This window comes from Lucilia sericata, unplaced genomic scaffold, assembly GCF_015586225.1.
Source record: "Lucilia sericata isolate MDLA Ls3-8-SP2 unplaced genomic scaffold, ASM1558622v1 Contig000894F_arrow, whole genome shotgun sequence".
NCBI classification, from domain to species: domain Eukaryota; kingdom Metazoa; phylum Arthropoda; class Insecta; order Diptera; family Calliphoridae; genus Lucilia; species Lucilia sericata.
In genome coordinates, this window is record NW_023994883.1 from 152,704 (window position 1) to 174,370 (window position 21,667).

Consider the following 21,667-nt stretch of genomic DNA (forward strand, 5'->3'; position numbering starts at 1 on the left):
ACAACATTTATATAACACAAAATAACAATATAATAAACAAAAATATTTTCTATACTCCTTCCTTTTTCTATTCCCATTTAGTTGTTTATTTGTGTCAGTCATTTATAATTATTCGTTGAATTATAATAATTATTATTTTTATTTATTATTTACTTTGTTTCAAACACAAATACATTAAATGAGAAGAAAGTTAAGAAATTCCACACATACACACACACACACATTATGTACTTTATTATTAATAATAAAAAAAAAAGAATTTTGTATTTCAAATAAAAACAAATTATAAACATTTTCTTCTTTAACCAAAAAAGCCGATCAAGAATTCAATTTAAGTATTAAGTTGATGAATGCATTTTGTTATAAAAATTTTTTGAAAATCTAAACTTATTTTGAAAACTAAATGTTTCAAAACGTTTGTTTATTTTAAATTTTAATGGTTAATTAGTTCTTGTTCTTGTTAATTTTGTTCAGTGTAAAAACAAAAAATATCGATCTGGTAACAGAAAGCAGTGGCAGCGCTGTGATTAAAATGTCAGAGCAACAGCCAAAGTAAATTTCCCATATGACTTGCAAAGACTCAACAAGTTGGTAAAACTTGCAGAAGTTGTATAAATTCTGTTAAGGACCTGTCCCTTTAAATGGAAACGTGTATGTCCTTAATAGGTCTAAGTTTACTTTTTTTTAATTTAAGATATTCTATGTTTGTTTATAAAACGTCGAACCTTCAACTTTTCTAACGACTTTGGTTCCTGTATCAACAATCTGGCAGCTCTTTATAAAAAAAAACTTCTAGAAGAGCGGCAACACCAGAGTTGGTTTTAATTATTTGTAAATAAAAAAACATGGTGAGAAAGTTAAAATTTCATGAACAAAAACTTTTGAAAAAAGTTGATTTTATAACATGGAAAGTGGATAATGGTGGCCAAGAAAATAAAATCCTGCGAAGATATCACATACGCAAAAGGGATGATTACACAAAGTAAGTAAAATCGCAATTTAAAATTTCTGACAAAGCCAGCACATGTGTAAGGACGCCATTACATTTATTTTTTTTTTTTACTAGATACAACAAATTATCGCGTCAGATACGAGAGTTAGTGGAAAAAATAGCAAAATTAGACAAAACGGACCCTTTCAAGTCCGAGGCTTCGTACATGTTATTGGAGAAATTGTTCGGCATGGGTCTTATAAACGATAAAACAGATTTGGAAACCGCCAGTAAAGTATCGGCCAGCTGTTTTTGTCGTCGTCGTTTACCTGTTGTTATGGTTAAAAGTGAGTACTGTTTTATTATTTTTATTATTCACACCTATTTATTAAAATTCCTAACCGTTGTTGAAACCCTTTTCATCGCTCAGACAAACTTTCGGAAAATATTAAAAACGCCACAGATTTAGTTGAAAGTGGCCATGTAAGAGTAGGTACTGAAATGGTAAAAGACATTGCCTTTTTAGTTTCTCGTAACCTTGAAGACTTCGTAACATGGGTAGATGGCTCCAAAATTAAACAACATGTTATGTCCTATAATGATTTACGTGATGATTTTGAATTATAATTTATCTCCATAATACTTTATTAAAATACGTTAAAAAAAAACAGAAACTATCCCGTCGTTATTTTTATTTTTTTGTTATAAGCTCATCTCAAATCACTTTCTACATACATAATTTTCAGCAGCATTTCCCAATTCTTTCAATCTTATTTTTTTTAAGTTAATATTTTTTTTTTTTCATTCTCATTTCATACCAATAACTGGCTTCATTTTTATTCTCAATAAAAATGCATTATCTTAAATGTTTATTTAAATATGATTGAAGAAAATTTCTTTAATTCCTTTTTTTAAATTTAAAATACAATTAAACACCCTTTTTACTTGACGAATATGCCTTCATTATAAATTGCATCTTTCTCTTGAATTCTACAGAAAGCTAAGGCAAATTGGTAAAGTTTTTTTTTCTCTAAGAAATTTTCACACTCTGCAATATACTTATTTATTTGTGTTAAAGTCATTATAACTTAAATCGTTACAAAGTTCTATTGTAACAGTTCTCTTTTTTAATGGTTGGTAAATCAAGCATTGTAAACTTACAATTTTTCAATGCCTTGCAAATAATAAGATAAACAATATTTAATTATTCCACTAGAATTTATTAATTTTGTTTATTGTCCCAAATTATTATTATTTTATAGTTTTTGTATAAAAACATATTTATTCGACAATTATAAATATCAAATTATACAATTAGTAATCGCTTATGACGATTGTTTAGCAATGATATTTATTACACTTAAAAATACTTAGCAAACTAAAATTAAACTTTTTTAAATGTCAACTTGAGAAAATACCCCAGCAGTTACATATAGATAGACGACAAGTTCTAAAGTAAAGTGTTTTTCAATGAACTTGACTTGTATTGGTAAAACAGTTTTTTTTTATTCATACAAAATACAAAAAAAGTCCATTAAAGAACCAGAAATGTTCAAGCGAAACAGTTTGCAATAGAACTTGAATTGATTAAATCATGTTAAAAATTTAATGTACGTTAGTATAAAATTTGAGTCGGACGGTCGTTTGGTCGATAAGGTTATGTGAATTATTTGTTGAGATGTCTCTTTTGAGAATATTTATGGGAAAAAGAATAGTCGTTATACTTTATGCTTATAATAAATTATTCCTCATTTGTATTGACCACCACGGATTTTTCACCCAACACACGCATTGCATTCGAATAATCGGAATCAATTTGTGGTATAATTTGTTTGTCATTGGGATGCAATGTACGTATAAGATCAGTTAGCGATAAAAATGATTGACGTCCAATATCATCGAGATCGGGTGTTAAAGAGGGAATGTGTCTATTTTCTTCGTTGTTTCTTTTTTCAACTTCCTGTGAAATCTCCTTTAATCTAACTTCAACGGCAGGCATTTCAGGGGTATTTTCAATTTCATAACTTTCCAATGATTTTTCTTTAGCCACTAATTCTTCAGATTCTTCTTCCTGTTCTTGGGAATGTGAACTATTGATTTTACTAACATCATCATCATTTTGTTGGTCGCTTGATTTATTTTCATCCTGTTCATGGACATCGTCGTGGTCGTCATGTACTTCTTCGGAGTTTTCTTGTTGGCTAACCTCGACATCGTGATCGAATTCTTCATTTGTTAAGTCACGTCCTTGAACTTCTTCCCCTTGGCTGTTGTTCGATTCATCGTCCTCGTGTTCCTCTTCATTGTCCTGCACGTTATTGTGAGTGTCGTCGGATTTGCTGGATACCAAGGCACGTTCCTGGTCAAGCTTCAGTGAAACATATGAGGGTTGATTTGATTTTTTGGCTGTTGCATAAGAGGACATTAACAGTGGCAATGGTGTGGTGGTTTTCAATTCCGACTTACTAACATCGGCATTAACGCTGCGTGGTGTAGTAGTGGTAATAGGGCGTCTGGATTTTAACAATATAAAAAAAGAGTTGTGAAAAAGGAGAAATTTGTTAGTATTTCGATAATGGAACGAAATCAGAATAGTCTAAAAGTATGTATACATGTAACGTATAAACATTAAACTACTTTAGGAAAGCTAAGCCCCAGTTCACCACTGTGTTATTAGAAGTATAATTGTTGTTATTTACTACTTAACTATATTTTTATGTTTTTTTTCTTAACGTGAATGAAGAATAAATTTGTTAGTTGTGTTTAAGTGCAAGAAAGATAAGGGGCTTTCTAGCAAATTAAGCGAAATAAATGTAATACAATAGCGAGATAGTGAGAATAAAAGTAGTTTATAACGGTTGGCGGGTATACATATGTTAAAAGCAACAGCAATGTTTTCTTGTTAATCAGTCAAATGCAGGATATGTCAGGCGGTTAGTTAGTTTGTCAGTGAATTAGTTTTTTTTTTGTTAATCAAGCAGCAAAACTGTTAATCTACTAGGCATTTATGTATAATATAATTATTTTAATTACGTCTTGGGGTTTAGCTCACCTAAAATAAGTTTAAATTTCAATTATTTATTGTTTGAATCAGCTTTAGTTGATCATTCTTGTTGTAATTGTGTTTGATTTTAAGATTTATATATGTATGTGTGATTTATTTTTATTTTGTTTGTTTGTATCCAATTGAGAGATTCGTTTTATTAAAATTCTTAAAGTAACATTTACAGGCTAAAATTTATGTGTGTAGGTTTCAGATTTTTTTTATTTTCACAATTTATTAAAAAGAAACCCCTTAATCTTTTATGAAGGGGTGGCTCTTCTTACCCCTGCGCTGAAGAGACTGGAATACTACCATAATTGTAGTAGTAACAACGAGTTTGTTCACAAATAAAATCTTTCACCGCAGAACAGTCTTCTGGCATCCATTTCAATGTGGGCTGTTTCAAAATGACGCAACCTTTTTCGGCCCCGCTGCTGCTGTTGAAAGTAAAAGAACTTAATTAATCGAATTGAGTTAAAAGTTATAAAAAAGGAATTAACTTGTAGGATTATATTTGTATATGTTTGGTAATAGTTTTTCACAATATTGTAAAAAATACCAAATATTTAGAGAGAGAAGAATGTTTTACTAATTATTAAATACACTAATAATAAGTATTATTTACCTGTCTCTGGCGGTTCTTTGAGGTGATGTATTACTGTTGTGATCAACAGGATCGAGAAGACCAGCTTGTATGGCATCAGCCGTATTTTCGAAAAAGTCAAATGTGGCATTGAATGGTAAACCTGTGCTCATCCATAAGAACATGCCAGTTCCTAGACGATTACCAGAAGTCCAGAAATCATAATTGCCATAGCCAGCATTTTTCAAATATGTTGTCATAGATTCAGCCTTTTCTTTAGTTTCAAATGATGCCAACTGCAAGCCCAATGAACGACAGTATTGATAAGCCAAAAAGTAATTTAATTCGGGGGAATAAGGATTCATACGACTGATGAAATACTGTACACCATCCAGATGTATGGTAGTTATGCGTTGTCCTAATATAGCAAAAGAAAATAAATGATGAAAATCATATAATTCATTTTTGAAAAGGTCGTTAACTTGTTAACCCCAAATTTGGAAAACAAAAAAATTATAATTCTAAATTAGATTTTATGGCCCGTTTGCATAACTCATTAATATATTAAAACCGTTTTAAGTAAATGTTTTATTCTTTGGCTTTCTTTTTTCTGTGTATAAAAAATTGGAAAATTTTGTTTGTTTTTTATTTCTTTTACGTTAGGTGTTGTGCTTGAAATCACTCACTTCCTGTAATTAAAATTCACTTCACACTCTAGACTTGACAAAAACTGCATTGACTATTTTAGTTTTCTCAAATATGGAATTATAAGTTGAAATTTTTAAGAATATGTTTTGATTTTAGAACAAATTCCATAAAAATAATTTTATACCGTTTTAAAATAATCAAATTGAATTATAAATAAATTATGATTTATGTAATTTTTTTTATTTGAATAAATAAAACGAAAATTACAAAATTTATTTTGTAGAGAGCGCGCCTTTGAGGAAATACTTAATAATAAAATGTAATTAAATTTTAAAATTATTTGTCAAAAGAATTGTAAAATATATTCTATAAAATTCGTTAGAATTTTGCAATCTATAATTAATTTTTGCAAACCACAATTTCTTTCAAGTTTTTTTGTAAATTTTTTTACACATCTTAATCTATTTCAATTTATAAAAAAAAACGTTAAATTTTTTACACACAAAATTTTTGAAAACTTATTTTGTTTTAATTTTTAATAATTTATATTTTAATTTATTTTTATTTAACACTTACCTGTGGAAAGGACCACTAAACTGATAAGACAAATAAGAACTTTATTCATTTTGTTTCCTCTATTTGTTCGCAGGAAGACACTACACAAAATATTTTTACTTTTATTTAAATGGAAAATATTCTTATCCGATGTTCGATATTTTAGGTATCCGATATTCGTGTTTAGCAATGCTAGTCTAGATTTAAACTAAACTCTTCGAAGGTTAACGTTAAAATACCAAGCTTTGCTGATGGCCAAAGGTTCTCAGGTTCTAATCGGTTCTGTTGTTTTTTCTTGTACTTTTTATGAAAAGGTAATATTCTTTTTTTTCTTGTACGAGCACCTTCACTTAAAACCAACTAACGCACTCACTACTAGCTCACTCACACATCCAGTGTTTAGGCCTGGTCTAAACTATACACTACGTTTTGTTTAATTGTGTGGGTTAATGTTATTTTTGTATGTATTTGTACGTGTGATTGTGTTTGTACAATCTGGCTATGTCTATAGGTGTATATTGTTATTATTGTTGTTCTTTAAGCGCGACTTGTTGTTTCCGATTCAAATTCTCGATCGCGAATGCCTGAAATTGGGATACGTTGTAAGCTTAAAAGGAATTTTAAACAGACATCCGTAGGAAAGTAAATAAATAAGCCAACAAGAAAAACAAAAAATAAACACAGAATATAGCTAAGAACGTCTTAAGTATTGTTATATACGAATACCTTCTCACATACACACAAACATACTTTTTTTACATAAATGCTAAACAACAACAACAACAAAAGCAACAAAGAATGAAAAGTATTAACTGAATAACCAAACAATCCAACCAACCAACAAAACTATAAGAACTCTTTTTCTTCATACATATTGTATCTACACAAATAAAATTCAATAGTAACGATGATCATAATGACGATCATAATGGTGATGATGGTCTATCTGTCCATTTGTCTGTCTGTCTCATGGTCTGACACTCTATAAGGCAACCATTGGCACCCATACCAATCAAAATTTATACATACAATTGTACATACTCATCGTATATTAATAGAATTTTGTTGTTGCTATTGTATGGGTAAAGGTTCTTGGCGTGATTACTTAAACACAAAAAAATAATGAAGAAAAAATAAAAAGAACTGATGACAAGAGTATGTGAAAATTCTTTAATAGCCTTAATCACATTTATACAGGGGTCTTTGTCCATGGTTGAAGCAAAATATTGTAACCAATTGGTGGTATATGGTTTTTATTGGTCTTCTTCATTTTCTCTGGAGTAATTGAATTCTCTATTTATAAAACATGAAATATGTACAAAACAAAAAGCAGGTAAAAACAGTTTATTGATCACTGACTTACGGCTGCAATCATTACAAACCGTTGTAATTGCTTGAAACTTAACCGACAAAACTCCAACTAGTATTTTTATAAATAGATATGATTTTTTAGGAGTTTACAAAAAATTTGATTGATTATTTGAGATTTTGTAAGGAATTATCTTGCATTTGTTTTGATACCGAAAGAGACTTTTAAAATTTGGTGACAGATTAACAACAAATTTTCTGCTGCCGGCAAACTGCAGGTAAGCAACAACCTCGTCTGTCTTATTCTTCTGATAAAGAAATTCCAATACAGAAATTCATTATGATAGATGATTTAGCCTTTTCCTTTCTACCAAACAAACATACACACATTAATATTTCTTTTATCGTTATTCTTTGTATTTAGTTTCCTTTAAACCACAAACTTGTTTCTTAGTTTGCCCGGTTCTTTTGCATTTACTGTTGTTGTTGCTTCGATGGATGGTTGGTTAGTTAGTTTGCTGGCTGGCTGACTGACTGCTCGTTGTTGTTTATCATTATCTGTGTGGTGGTATTTATATTTTAGCCGTGCCATCATTGTCATCATTGTAAACTAAAAATGAATAATAATGAAAAACCATACACTAAAGTGGAAGTAACGAACGAACAACTTACCTGAAACTCCTAAAACACAGCAAAGTCACTCACAACTAACTGATGGCTGATCCTTAAATATAATGTGAATTATTCTAAACACACAACTCCAAGGGCTCTAAGTATATGAACACAACATTACGTAAAGTTTAAGTTGATTTGCGTTACGTTACTACAATACTTATCGCCACTTATCAATTTCATACATTCTTGCAAAAATTACCAGCCAGAAAATAACAAATGGACATACAACAAAGTTAGAGTATTTAATTTCAAAAATAATATCACATTTAACCACAACGGCTAAGTATTTGTTGTGCTGTGAGTTAGTAATGTTTTTGACTGTTAGATTTTTTTCTTAATTCAAAAATCATCACAAATGCGAAAATAATCGTATTCTTAGTATTTTCAGGAGAATGTTTCGGGGTATTTCTTATATCATAAAATATAAGCCTCAATAAAGTAATATTGTCTAAAAACCAAAAGCGAAAAAAACGAAAATTTTGAACAATATATATTTATAAAGATTTTAAGGATTTTATTAGTTTTGTGCATAAAGAATTAATCATATAAAATCGAAGATCATAATAAAAATTATTTAACTCTGATATTTGTTAACGAAGAAGCCTATGATTCCATACATCAGTGTATATTGTCAATATTTAGACAAACACAAATTAAGTGTCAGTGATTGTATGTGTTTGTATCTGTAAGAGAGTTTATGCTAGTCCATGTCCATTTCGTTGAATTTTAACAAACCCTTTTAGGCACGCTTTTATATGTCTTCAGCATTTTATAACCCATGACCATGGATAAGACATAAAAATTCACTCTGCACATTTATGACGCAGAACAAAAGGAAAATACAAAAATACAACAACATTAAATGAAAATAAATATGTATATAAGTATGTATGTAAATACTATTGCACTCAGACATATGTATACATTCATACATATGTATATAATCATTAGATCTGACCATAAAATACTTTTTTTAAGGGTTTAGTTTTTATATAAAAAGTCTGTATATCTGAAGTTCTCCAGTAAATATGAATAGTCATTTCGGTGTAATTCAGAATTGCCAAAAATGACGGATACTTTCTATAAAAATTTTCACCACATATCGACAGATATTGGTGATCTATATATGTATAATGTTCTAGAGCTGCTGCGTGTAATTTAACAGGATTTCTTATTTTTAAAAAACACAGTTTAATTCAAGTTCCCCCCTTTTTTTACACTTTTAACTTTTGCAAAAGTAAAATCGTTTAAATAGGGGTTTTCAAGAACTTCTAGTTTTAAAATTATTGTTGTATGTTGAACCATATACAAGTGCGTGCAATACTGATCAAAATTAATCATCATTTATTGTTAAAAGAATTCAGTCCAAGTCTCAAATCTGTCTCAAGTCATTTTCGAATTTCTAATCTATGCAAGATCTTAATACCCAATTGGTTTAATTAAATTAGATTTTGGAAAAATTTTCATTTAATCAAGGGCAGGTGTAATGTTTCTCTGTTTACTACATTCGAATTTCGATTAACCTTTATTTCTTCAAATGTTAAATTAAAAATGTATTTATAAATACAACTTTAATTTAAATAAGTTCTTTTCAACAAAGTTAGTTTCTTTGCTTTCATTTGGAATTAAATTATAGACAAACATATACCTACATTCATAATACAATTGTATATTTTTTCATTAATTTCGCGAAAAAATATTGTATAAAATGTTTGCCAAATTTCACTAGTTACTGTACGGGTACGACAGTGAGTATAATCAGGATTATACTATATACATACATATTTACCCCATTATCATGTGTGTATGTGTATTAAATAGTTACAAACATATGTTTGAATGAATGTACAATATATTTTTTATATTTTATGAGACACCACTCATGCGCAGCAACATCATCATGATCGTTGACTTCTTTTTATTCTGCCACTTTTTTAGTTTCGTTTTCAGTTTTTTTTATAATTTCCTTTAGGATGAATGTCAGAAAATCATGAATTCTCAGGGATTAAGATTTACGCCTTTCAACTCTTTCGACATTATTATTATCATCGTAGTCGTCGTTGTTGCTATTTTTTCTGTTGTCTATCTGTATTTATACTCACTCGTATTCGCTTGTTTATATAAATTGTAGAAAATATAAAAAAGAATAATAAAAAGCGAACACACGAACGTACTTACGACTGATCAAAGTAACGAATATAGTAGGTTTAAATTTGTTTGAAAACTTTTTGCAACAACTTACTGTTAAAGAGGACTGTATTCTTGTTTGGAATTCTTTCTTATGTTGCAGACATCTACACTTTTTTTCCATTTTAGTTTTATTTTTTTTTTGCTGTTGTTGTCAATTTTTATTTTATTTTTGTCTAAAAATAAACTTTTTGCCAATGTTTTAAGGTATTTATTTTAGCCTTTGGCTTATAAAATCTTCTTTAATGCGAAAGAAAACGAAGAGGACACAATTTTGTTGTGTTGTGAATCTGTTTCTATAGCACCAATGCATGTGGTGGCTGCTGGCATCAGTGTATATGTAGTAAGTAACTTATTCTCTTCTTTCAATATTCTGCCCGTCCATCCACTACCATTCATTCACACATCCATCCATGTATTATTATCTTTCTATGTATCCAAGCATTTGGTTGGCATGTCTCTTGGTGTATAAAATGTATGAGGAATTATAAGAGTATGCGCAAGCTCCTTTGACGAACATTTATACTCCAATGTTTCTTAAGATGGTTCGATGGATGGATGGTTGGTTGACTGTATGCATGAGAATTCATGTACTGTACTACTTACATGCCACATACATGCATTTGTCTATATTTCTATATGTTGGTAAAACGTACAGATGGAATATGTACAGAACTACAAAAAATACATACAATTTCTGTTTTTCCTTATTGTTTGCAATTGGTATTATCGAAGAAATCATAGTGTAGTACTTGAACTTTGATTTAGAAAAAGAAAATGAACAAAAAAAAAAAAAAAAAGAAGAAATCAAACATAGAAATTTACTATAATTTTTAGCAATTCAATAAGATTTGCTTCATGTTATTCTACTGTTTTGTTTTTATTATAACAGTATACTACTTTAATTTTACACGACACACGAAGGAAAGGTCACAAAACAATTGTGAAATTTTAAATTTGTTCGAAACATTGGAAAACAATGTAAAAAATATTGTTGTACATTTAATGAACATACATAGATGTGCAGCATATTGTACATGCATTACATTACATTGATTACTACGTTTTTTCTCTCTAAAGAAGCCCTAGAAATATATTGATTCCTGCAGCTATTACAGTTACTTCCTTTGACCTTTATGTCGTTTTTTGTAGCAGTGATTTAAATTTTTAATTATTTTAATTCTATGTGAAAATTTGAACAGAAAAGGTTTAATTGTACATAAAGCTTTTATTCAGTAATTGTACAGCATGTTTATTGCCGAATTTTTTCATGTTCACTCCTCTTATGACTAGATAATTTCTAACGATTTAAATTTTATGTGTTGTATTCCACATATTTTTAATTAAACAATTTTGAAATACATAATATCAATCCTATTGAATAAAGTTTGAGGGCAAATAATGTGGAAAGTAATAGAGGGTTTTTTAAACTCGATATAAGTTATGAATATTATTATTATATTATTATGAATTACCAAGTTTTTACTTGGTAATTTAAAATGTACTTCTGAATTTACCTTAAGTCAAAAGCCAGAATTACCAGTTATGAAATAGGATCTTATTATTCCATAAATATTTTTTATTGCTTTAGTTTTGTAATTAATCACTAAAACTGTTTAGCTATTAGATCATTAAAATATTAATAACTTTATTAGTTATTTTAATATACATTTTTTTTTATTTTCTAAAAAATGTTGTTAATTGTATGTTTAAGTGCTTAATGTAAATGTTAATGCTACACATTTTATACGCAATTTATAATCTGGAATACCATATGCGGCAAGAGTGCCATTGCTACATATTGCTTTATTGTCTGTAACACCCAAACACTACAATTTATATTTTTCAATAATAACAAATTGGGATTTTCTCCTAGAAAAACATTTCCAGTTATTTATTCTGCGGGGTCTGCTATTAATAATTTGATGAGAAACACAGGAATGACAAAATGAATGAAAAATATAGAGATAGAGGTTACATAAATGCCATGTTGTTAATTTTACAGAAATTCGAAATTCGCAGAATCCTATTACAACTTGTTTTTGTGTTCGACACTTTGGTGAATATTGTTGTAGCATTATAAAATAAAGTTTTATATCAAAAGTAGCAGATAGCAGAGGTCGATGATTAACTACATACATACATTCATACATATAAACAACTAAAGTTTTGTGAAAAAAATGCATATATATATTTTTGTCTGGAGGTTTGTATAAATGTGATTATGTGTTATGTAGAGAACATGACCGACCACCAATTTTTATAAATTCCTAGTCTTCTTTTGTGATATCGCCTTCATTCGGTAGAACTAGAACTTTTTCGTCTTCTCTATACAAAAGCATAACAAACACACACCTAATGAAAAATCTCTTTAAGACTCCACAATTAAATAATGACCATTGTGGATGAGGTTGTTGATGATGATGGTGCTGATAATGATGCCTATAAACTGTAATTATTTCTTCTTTTTTTTTTTTTCACATTTTATCTTTTTTGTTTAATTTTCGTACGGAGTACAATAACAATATTTCAGATTTAAAGAAAAAGATTATTTATTTGTTAAATAAGTAAGAAAAAATAATAATAAAAATAATAAAGAAAACAAAAACAAAATAATCATGTTAAAATGCCCGTATCAATCCCCAAAAGTATCCAACGGAGAAATGTGAACTAAGAAACTAATTACAAATATACAGATTCATACATACATATAAAAATAGTAAAAAAACTACATGTATATGTATGTATGTATGTATGTACTTTGTCTAAATATGTATCGTGAATTGCCTTTATTTTAAAAGTGTAAAAAGTTCATTGGCTCCTCAATTCGCTGTTCTGTTTTTTACTGATTAATCAAAGAAATTTTCCAGCAAAATTTATCGTTCCAAGGCCAAACTTCAAAAATGTTTATAAAACATTATTTATGCGTTGCATATGTATAATTTGATATGTAGCATTTGTTTTTTCTTCTTTGAATATGCATAAATTTTTGTGGTTTTTTAGATTTTAAAATTAAATAAGTATGTGCATTAGGTAGTTACCAGCAGCATACCGATAACAAAAGTATTTAAAACAAACAATTTTTGCCGCAAAATTACTTAATCTGCTTTTTTGCCATATTCTTATTAAGAAATATTGCTATCAGTTTAGGTTAAGTTGATAGGAGGATGTATACTACATATAATCCGAAGAAATACATCTAGTCCACTATCGGGCCTGTTGTGTGCTCCTTTTCATGAAAAAAATATTGGTTCAGTTTCCTGGACGTAATTTCTAAGAATTTTCCAATCATTGAAAAAAATATTGGTTCAGTTTCCTGGACGTAATTCCTAAGAATTTTCCAATCAGTGTTAGTAAGGAGTGTTATTTTCGGAATAACATCACTCCTAAGGTACTTGGATCTAACTTCGACGAATGCCTGACAGTGGTAAAGAAAGTGCTCCAGAGTATTACTGTCCTCTCCACATGCTCTACATTTAGATGTGCCCGTAATTCTGTATGTCCACTCAGAATACGTACCTTCATTATTCCAAGAGGCCTTATGGGATTCTCTCACCCATATTTTTAATTCAGGTTTTGTTGCGTCGAATGGTTTTGTGTTCGTCAGGTTTACTACCTCGAGCTCCCCTCCCTTTAAAGCTATTACATTCGCCCTTTCGTTGCTGACTACTCTCCAGTGGCCTGGTACCCATATGATGCAAACCTTACCTCTGGGAGAATATTCACTTAAATCTTTCTTACAATCCAATACAGTATTAGATTTAATTCTGTCACCTGATATCGCCCTAATTGCCTTCTTCTCGGTAAATATATTTTATGCCCTGTGGGCGACATATTTATTCGAATCCAATTTACACATTCCGTTTTTGCTCTGACTTCTGCCTGGAAGCTTGTGTTATGATTACGTAAAGGGTGGTATATTTATATTTCTGGGTCTTCAATATAAAACCCCAGGGCCACTTTGTCCCCCAATTTACTCTAATGTTCCGCTTGACCAAGACATTCTATCTGGGATCACCGTTTCAAAGTTTCCGACATATTCTGTGTATGGTATGCGATCAGGCACGTCCGATGATTGCGTATAACCTTCCAATGTGTCCAGTATACATTGATGACTTGTCCTATAACAGCTTTTGGTCAGTACGCCTGTAAGCGCCAGCTCATATCTTAAATATGTTTTAATGGGTGGAATATCTAGAAACATTTCCAGAGCCTGGGTTGAAGTAGTACACATGGCACCACTTATACCCTAGCAGCTTGTACGCTTGTATATCTAGAGACTTTAGTATACAACATATATCCAGTATTACGTCGGAAAAGACTTTGTGATCTTAGATTTTTTCTCTCTTATTAGAAAAAAGTAATATTTCATGGTTTATAGTAATATTATAATCTAACATTTTTAAAAATAATTTTAACCCATTCATTAATATTTAATCGATTTCCGGCACGATTTTCCTTAATCAAAATGGCTTCAAATTTTGAATCAATTAATATTAAATACTAAAAAACCTAATAAGACCCACCCAAGTATAAATAATAGATATAATTTTTAAAAATTTTCTTAGCAACATTTTTATGATTTTTATAGCTTTTGTGTTTTGTTTATTTGAAGGAATGCATATTTTATTAAACATTTTGAATAATACAAGTAAAGGAAGAAATTTAAATTATAAAGAAAATTTTAAATTCCAATCGTATAGGGCAATAATAAAATAATAAATGAAGAAGGTCATGATTAAGTGTGATTTAATGTATTTTTTTTTATCTATCTATTATTTTACATCTTGAAAAGAATTTTATCTACAGGATGTTTAAAAAAAGAAAAAGAGATAATCATCAATTTTATGCAACGTGCATTGAATATTGAAATTATACATTTTCTATATACACACTTAATAAAAATATACATATGAATATTTTCCAGATGTTGAACTCAACTTAATATGTATCTTATTTATAATGTTTAAGACTTAGAATGTATGTAATATATAATTGCATATTAATAATAATAATGATAATTGTTTTATTTGCGCAAATAAAAACGTTTATAAATTAAAGTTACTAACTGCTGAACTTTCTTAATGATATTCATTTTTATTTTATATATGTATACAAACCATGCATACTTTCATATAAGCATATAAATAAAAAAGTATGTTTTTGTACATAGATACAACTTTATTTCACGGATGTATGTATGTATGTTTCTATGTATTTTTATATACTCATACATTAATTTAAACATTACTTAAAGGCAATAGAAAAAAGTTCAAAGAACTTTCGTTTCCATTAGATTAGAAAATACAAATTGTATATACATAAATAAATCATTATAATTAGTGAAGAACTTAACAATTACTAGATTGTGGCATATTCTTTAATTAATGATCATATGTAGTTTTTTTTTATTATTATTCTTGTTCTACATGCATACAAACATACATATGTGTATGATGTTTTGTATATGCCTGCTGGGTTCAATATTATTAAGTTTAACCAAAAACCATCAACAGTTTTATAATCTTCTAGACTTATTTGTATGAAAGGGTGTTTTAATAGCTCAACATGTATACGACCACATAAAATGTACATAATTATGTTTTCATCTTTATTTTTTAATTGTTTTTTTTACAAATTAAATTGCTTTGAAAGTTTATACTAAACTTGTGAAAATGATTTTAAAATAGTTTTCGTATTTTTCTCAATTATCATTTGGATCCTTATAAATTCGGCTGTACTATTTTATATTTCTAAAGATACAAGATCTTTTAATAAAAAATTCACAACTACTTACATTTTTTAGCATATTTTGGAATATATCGGGCATGCATAGACAATTTGTATATAAAATTAAACTCAATTTGAAGATTTGTGCTGATGTTTGTAGCACATATAAAAATATTGTTCCTACACACCCACCTTTAAGAAAACTAATCGACTTAGAATCTGTCCATTCATCAATCTTTACATGTATATTTTGTAATCAAACTATAACAATAACAATTTTAAAGATAATTTAAATACTATAATCCTCCAGAGTTTCACTGTCCTCTCCACATGCTCTATATTCGTCTGAATCCGCACGTCCACATTTTGTACAGATGTGCTCGTAATCCTGTGTGTCCACTCAGGATACGTACCATCACACTAACTTCAGACTTGCCCATTTTGAGCAGATTTCTTGTCTTGTCCTCATCAGGGTCACCTGATCTTTGTGGTTTTACGCACCGTTACATTATTCCAAGGGGCCATATGGGATTCTCTCACCCATATTTTTAACAATGTTTTGACAGCATAACCAATTTTGTTTAATTCGTTAAAAAATTAATAAGATTTTGTAAGATTGAAAAAATCAATATTTTTTCTCCAAAACAATAATTTCTATTTAGGAAAAATTGTGTATAAGATTCAACATAGACGTTTATTAATAAAATACGATTTATAAAACAGTCAGATTTTAAACATGCATTTAAAATATAATAAAATTGTTATAGTTAATTTTGATTTACTCATTTTACAAATGAGTCATTCTCAACTGCAACGAATGCTTAGTTCTACTAAACAAATTTAGTCAAGAAATATTATATTCTATTCTTTTTAATGATATCTCACTGTTGATAAAATTTTCTTAACGAAAGATTCTTTAAATTTTCCCATAAAACGTGTTGCTAAGGATTAATTTTATTGTCACGCATCAATTGAATGAATGAAAGAGTGTGACAATGAGTATTAATGTTTTATTGACAATCAATATAAACGAACGTTTTTTTTTTTTTTGAATGACACCTTTCGTTTGGCTGTTAATATTTATTACGAATTACTTTCACTGTAAGCGGGCGGCGGCGAGTGAGCAAGCGTACGAGCAAACAAGCAAGTAAGCAAGCAGCAAAGCAACAACACGTTAAGACTTCCTGTTCTTACAACACCTGTCTTCTGCATTTATATTTTTAACTTATTTAACATTAATTGCATTCAACGTATTAGCTTCGTAAACGTCATATATTCAGGTATTCAGAGAATTCTCACTGGGTTAATATAAGTAAGTAAAGCGAGCAAACATTCTTTTAGCATGTGAAAGTATATGTATGTATATTGGATGCATTTATATTGTAAACTTTGCACAATTACTTTGTAAAAATAATTAATTACATATTTCAAATCATCAACTTAACTCGTCTTATATAAACGTTGTTAAATGTTGATGTTATTATTCAATTGTAACACAAGCTTCAACAAAGTACATACCCACCAACAATCGACATGAGTAAATTCTTAGTGATCTTTTTGATTGTCCTTGTTTTGGGTTTCTCGGCATCTTTGCCACAGATAGAACATGGTTCTTTAAATGGACCTAGTGGTGTAAGTTTTACTTGTTAATTTTCAATGTATATTTTACAATTAAGAATTTTATCCTTTTAGCGTTTTGAGCGTACAAAAAATCAAGCTGCTCCTCCTGTTGATCTCAGTTTACCACCTATATTCTTGCCAGAATCCATTCCCATACATGAGGATGTTAAAGAATTTCATGGAAGTTATTAATTTATAATTTTGTTTGTTGTTAATTTAAATTATTAGTAAATTAAATCCATAATTTAAGGATAAATATAATATTTAAAAAATAAAATTAATATTAAAAATTTTAAGTACTTATTTAGGAGAATGACTTCAATTCTCAATATAATCAGTATAGTAAATCGTTATAAAACAAAAATTTCGAAAACAAAAATTTTTATTTAAAATTTCGGTATTAGTCGAATTCACTTTTCGGTACTATTTTTTTGAATAAAAATTTGTTTTCTCATTTAGTCCTTATATGAGGAAAGTAGGGGCTTATTGTTCGGTTACAAATTTTCATAATTCCGTATGTTACTAAATCACATCGTTTTGGGGTCTATAGTGACAGTTTATGTTGATAGGATGCACTCAGAGCATTTACATGTGTATATGCTATAACCTTAACTTGATGCAGAAGGTGGCTTACGACTCTTATAAGGGTTTTAACGGGTCGTTGTTTAATTAGAGCTTTTTTATATTGGGACAATACCATTGAGAATTTACATATGTACATGCTATAGTCTAAATCATTAGGCTATCAGAGCATTTACATGTGTATATGCTATAGCCTAAACTTGATACAGAAGGTGTCTTACGACTCTTATAAGGGTTTTAACGGGTCATTGTCCAATTAGAGCTTTTATAAGAAATTGGGACAATACCATATCGGGCTTCTGATGAGGAGCTAGGAACTATTTATTTGACATTAACTAGGTATACAAAGTCTTGGACAAAAGTGGTTAGGGAATATGTGCAATATGCGCGGGCCTTTTTGATAAGTAGGCGATAGTGGACACTTTTATCTAGATCCGAATTTAGAGTCAGGAACGTGAGTTATATTTGACCACAATTCTACAAATTATATTTCTCTTCTGCCTGGTTTATTTTTCACATATTGGTCTCCTAGTTGAACATTATGGTCCTAACCTACTTAAAAGGAATTATGAAAAAAGTTTATATCTGAACTTTGTTCTTTATTGTCCCTAAATAATCGAGAGTAGATTTTTAAAAGGTGTTTTTAATGAGAGTAAAATGTGATCTAGTTTTCATAAAAAAGCATTTAAGTTGATTTGTACCTCGCCACCGATACAATTTATTGATAAAAAAAACGAATTTTCTGAAGGATGCTTTATGTGGGGACTTTCCCCGAACCCCATATGAGCCGATCCTCATAAAATCGATTTAGAAAATAATTCTAAGCCGATTCATGTACTGGGTATAGGACCAGTATTATTGTACGTTACAAACATCAGCACAAACCCAATATACCCTCCCCTCTAAAGTTGTGTAGGGTATAATAAGTAATTACAAAACTAATTTTGTTACCCGAGGTAGGGATGGTATTTACATATATGCTCTAAAATCTGCTCGCTATTGGTTCTTGAGTTGATTGAACACTAGTTTAATCTATACAAGATTAATAAATAGAAATAACACAATTTTATTTTTCATAAGCCCAAGAGTATGCTTTAAAATTTTAAGAAATTTAAAAAATAACAAACAAAATTAATGCGGTATAGTTTTGGGATTGATTTATTACATTTATTTACTTTTGAATTAGTAAATGAAAGTACGTGAAACTCTGGTGGAAGTGTATTGTATAAAAGATAAATGTTTGACACTATACTATATTCATAAGTATTAATTCAATGTCGAAAGCAGTAACTTTATTATTTAATTTTATTAGTTAATTCTATAACTCCGACTAGTTTTTAATTAACAAAAATTTTATAAAAGAGAAATGTTTATTACCATAACTTTCTTATTTGTCTAATTACTTCTGTAATAGAAGACAAATAAGAATATATTGATTTATTTTAAAAACTAAGCAAATTTATGTTCCAAGTTGAAGCAAGTGTTTTTATTTTTCCAACATTTTACGAAATTTATTATCAATATTATTTATAAAGGGTTTTTTTGCAATTTTTTTTTTTTTTTGTTGATAATGACATTTAAGTGGCAAACAATTTATAATACTATTGTAGCCACAATAACTAAATATAAATAATTTTAAAATGCAAGCAATATTTTATTCTATACGTGTTTCCACTTAAATTCCTACAAATCAACGGAGAAAAAAAAACGTTTTAACTAATTGTATAGTGAATTTAAAGATGTAAGATAAAACTATGTACATATTCTGTAAATATGCACACTCAACTGGATATATGTATATTTAGTTTCAAATTAACTAAACTAAATAATTTATGGACCTACAATTAAAATCTGAGCAAATGCATTTCAAATGATGCATTCAAAATACAAAATAAATATATAGACAGGCAGACATACTTTATAACTTACTAACTAGCTGATATGAAATGTTTCATAGTAATTCCAAGTTCAGTTACAAAACTCTTATTTCAAATAAATATTTAAATTTATTTTCTCATACAAGTTTAAAGAATTTCTTATTAACACATAACACATGACAAACATAAATATTAATAATAAACAATTTTTGACTTTATTTGTTTAATTAGGTATTTCGACACCAAGTTTTTTTATTCATTAATAATAACAAGAATTAATAAATTAACAGAACTTTAAATTAGTTAAATGTGTCTAGTATTTTGTTGTTTTAAAGTTTTTTTTTTTTTTTTGAACAAATTAACAAAATATTCTATTAAGCAAGTTTTTTGTTGAACATATTGAGACAAAATGAATTTATTATTTGTTGAAAAGAATAGTTGATTGTCGTAGAATTACAGCGAATAACTAAGAATGTGGAATAAATTAAATATAATTAACACAATATTATGAATGATTGATAGAAATTCGAATTAATTATCAATTATATTTAAAAAACCGTCATCTCAATTAAACAAACAAATTAATAAAATGTATTAAACTAAGTACAGTTTGTTATTTATTGTTATAATAACAAATAAAACATATATAAATAAACAGTGGTGGTCATATAATTAAAACTTAATTGATAAAAAATAATTTATTTGGTTTTAAAATTAAAATAATACATAAATAATTAAATAAAAAAAATATTAAAAACAACTACTTTGGCGTTGAGACGAATGATTTTTGTTCGAAATTGTCATCTTCGAAACCGGTTCTGTGGAAGTGTTATGGAGTCGATATTAGTTCTACGGAACGCTTCTGGAAACAAATTCTTTTAACAATGATTTTTGTTTGAATTTTTCACCATCGGAACTATTTAGAAGTATTTAAGAACCACAACAATGTTACGAGAAAAGGGTTTCTGAAGTAATGGCGACACCACTAGTGCCAAGGTTGTTGTTTAAGAATCTGAAGTGATTCTGTTAGCTCTCGTTCTAGAACTAGTTGTTTTTAGAACAAGTTCTAAAATTTTTCCTTGGAAATATTATTTTATTGCAACTCAGTTATATTGTTCTAATTTTATGTACTCCACTGTATATTGTGCATACGTACATACGTATGTTTGTACATTTATAGACACATTATTGGTGATTATAATTAGGAAAAACACTTGTTGGTTCCACTCACTAACACGCCGTTATAGTGAGTCATTATTGGCAGCAGCCAGTAAACAACTGCAGATAGATGATAGTTCCTTAACTAAAGCCTTTTTGTTTTACATTATCCATAACGATGCTTAAGAGTTTTTAATGAAGTCAGAACATTTTATGAGTGTAATCTTTTTTTTCTGTTTTTGAAAATTAGTATTCACTTCGAAAAGGCGATATATCAGATATTTATTTCAAAATTAGACTCAAATTAATTTTTAAAAATTATTTTTACAAAAATACTTTAAAAGAGTCTGAATAGTTGACATAATTTAACAGATTAAGTGAATTGTTCTTTTTTCTAAGTCATGAGACTTATTTGCCGATCCTCAAGTGTTTTTAGTTTTTTAGACAAAATGTTGAATACATACAAATAGTATCATTTAAATAAGAAAAGATTTCATTCCTTGACAACTCTGAGGTGAAATGGATATGAAAGAGACTGAAAAAAAGTGTTTCATTCACCATATACTCATACTAAGTGCAATTTACTGTTTCGCACTCAAAACGCTAAGCGAAAATTCACACATTCACACTCGCGCAATAATTTTAACCAATACAATTATCGAAAGAAAAAAAAAAAAAAACAGTTCTAAAGAAGACATGGAGAAAAACAAAATAATTAAACAAACAATGATTAAGTCGAAATGTGTATTACTCTACTGTTATCAGATTTA

At 28.6% G+C, this 21,667-nt stretch overlaps 3 protein-coding genes across 8 annotated transcripts; 2 read left to right on the forward strand and 1 right to left on the reverse strand.

Moving 5' to 3' along the window:
* Nucleotides 1–727: 727 nt before the first annotated feature.
* On the forward strand, nt 728–1,605 carry LOC119608883 (U3 small nucleolar ribonucleoprotein protein IMP3). Its single transcript, XM_037963457.1, has 3 exons — nt 728–982; nt 1,067–1,278; nt 1,362–1,605. Exons 1-3 carry the CDS (start codon nt 846–848, stop codon nt 1,556–1,558), a joined length of 546 nt encoding a protein of 181 aa, XP_037819385.1. The 5' UTR covers nt 728–845; the 3' UTR covers nt 1,559–1,605.
* A 588-nt stretch (nt 1,606–2,193) lies between these two features.
* On the reverse strand, nt 2,194–6,363 carry LOC119608881 (glutamic acid-rich protein). 6 transcript variants are annotated; one of them, XM_037963455.1, is made up of 4 exons: nt 5,782–6,363; nt 4,600–4,975; nt 3,984–4,411; nt 2,194–3,444 (listed from the first exon to the last, which is right to left on the reverse strand). In XM_037963455.1, exon 4 carries the CDS (start codon nt 3,354–3,356, stop codon nt 2,673–2,675), a length of 684 nt encoding a protein of 227 aa, XP_037819383.1. In that variant the 5' UTR covers nt 3,357–3,444; nt 3,984–4,411; nt 4,600–4,975; nt 5,782–6,363; the 3' UTR covers nt 2,194–2,672. The 6 variants fall into 5 exon arrangements, 4 of the variants coding, with proteins under 4 accessions (XP_037819382.1, XP_037819381.1, XP_037819383.1 ...); XR_005231878.1 differs by having other exon boundaries at nt 3,984–4,408; XM_037963454.1 differs by having other exon boundaries at nt 4,259–4,408.
* Nucleotides 6,364–17,112: 10,749 nt separating this feature from the next.
* On the forward strand, nt 17,113–17,546 carry LOC119608888. Its single transcript, XM_037963465.1, has 2 exons — nt 17,113–17,292; nt 17,353–17,546. The coding sequence occupies exons 1-2, from the start codon at nt 17,194–17,196 to the stop codon at nt 17,470–17,472; spliced, it is 219 nt and encodes a 72-aa protein (XP_037819393.1). The 5' UTR covers nt 17,113–17,193; the 3' UTR covers nt 17,473–17,546.
* The last annotated feature ends 4,121 nt before the right edge of the window (nt 17,547–21,667 follow it).

Bases quoted from the DNA above. Each gene is read 5' to 3' on its own strand.
- LOC119608883 (XM_037963457.1), top strand. From the start codon at position 846: ATGGTGAGAAAGTTAAAATTTCATGAACAAAAACTTTTGAAAAAAGTT. The intron at 983-1,066 runs GTAAGTAAAATC...TTTTTTTACTAG, and splicing joins AAAAGGGATGATTACACAAA to ATACAACAAATTATCGCGTC. The intron at 1,279-1,361 runs GTGAGTACTGTT...TTCATCGCTCAG, and splicing joins ACCTGTTGTTATGGTTAAAA to ACAAACTTTCGGAAAATATT.
- LOC119608881 (XM_037963453.1), bottom strand. From the start codon at position 5,830: ATGAATAAAGTTCTTATTTGTCTTATCAGTTTAGTGGTCCTTTCCACA. The intron at 4,412-4,599 runs GTAAATAATACT...TACTTTCAACAG, and splicing joins CAAAGAACCGCCAGAGACAG to CAGCAGCGGGGCCGAAAAAG. The intron at 3,445-4,258 runs GTAAGAAGAGCC...GTTAAAATCCAG, and splicing joins CCAGTCTCTTCAGCGCAGGG to ACGCCCTATTACCACTACTA.
- LOC119608888 (XM_037963465.1), top strand. From the start codon at position 17,194: ATGAGTAAATTCTTAGTGATCTTTTTGATTGTCCTTGTTTTGGGTTTC. The intron at 17,293-17,352 runs GTAAGTTTTACT...TTATCCTTTTAG, and splicing joins CTTTAAATGGACCTAGTGGT to CGTTTTGAGCGTACAAAAAA.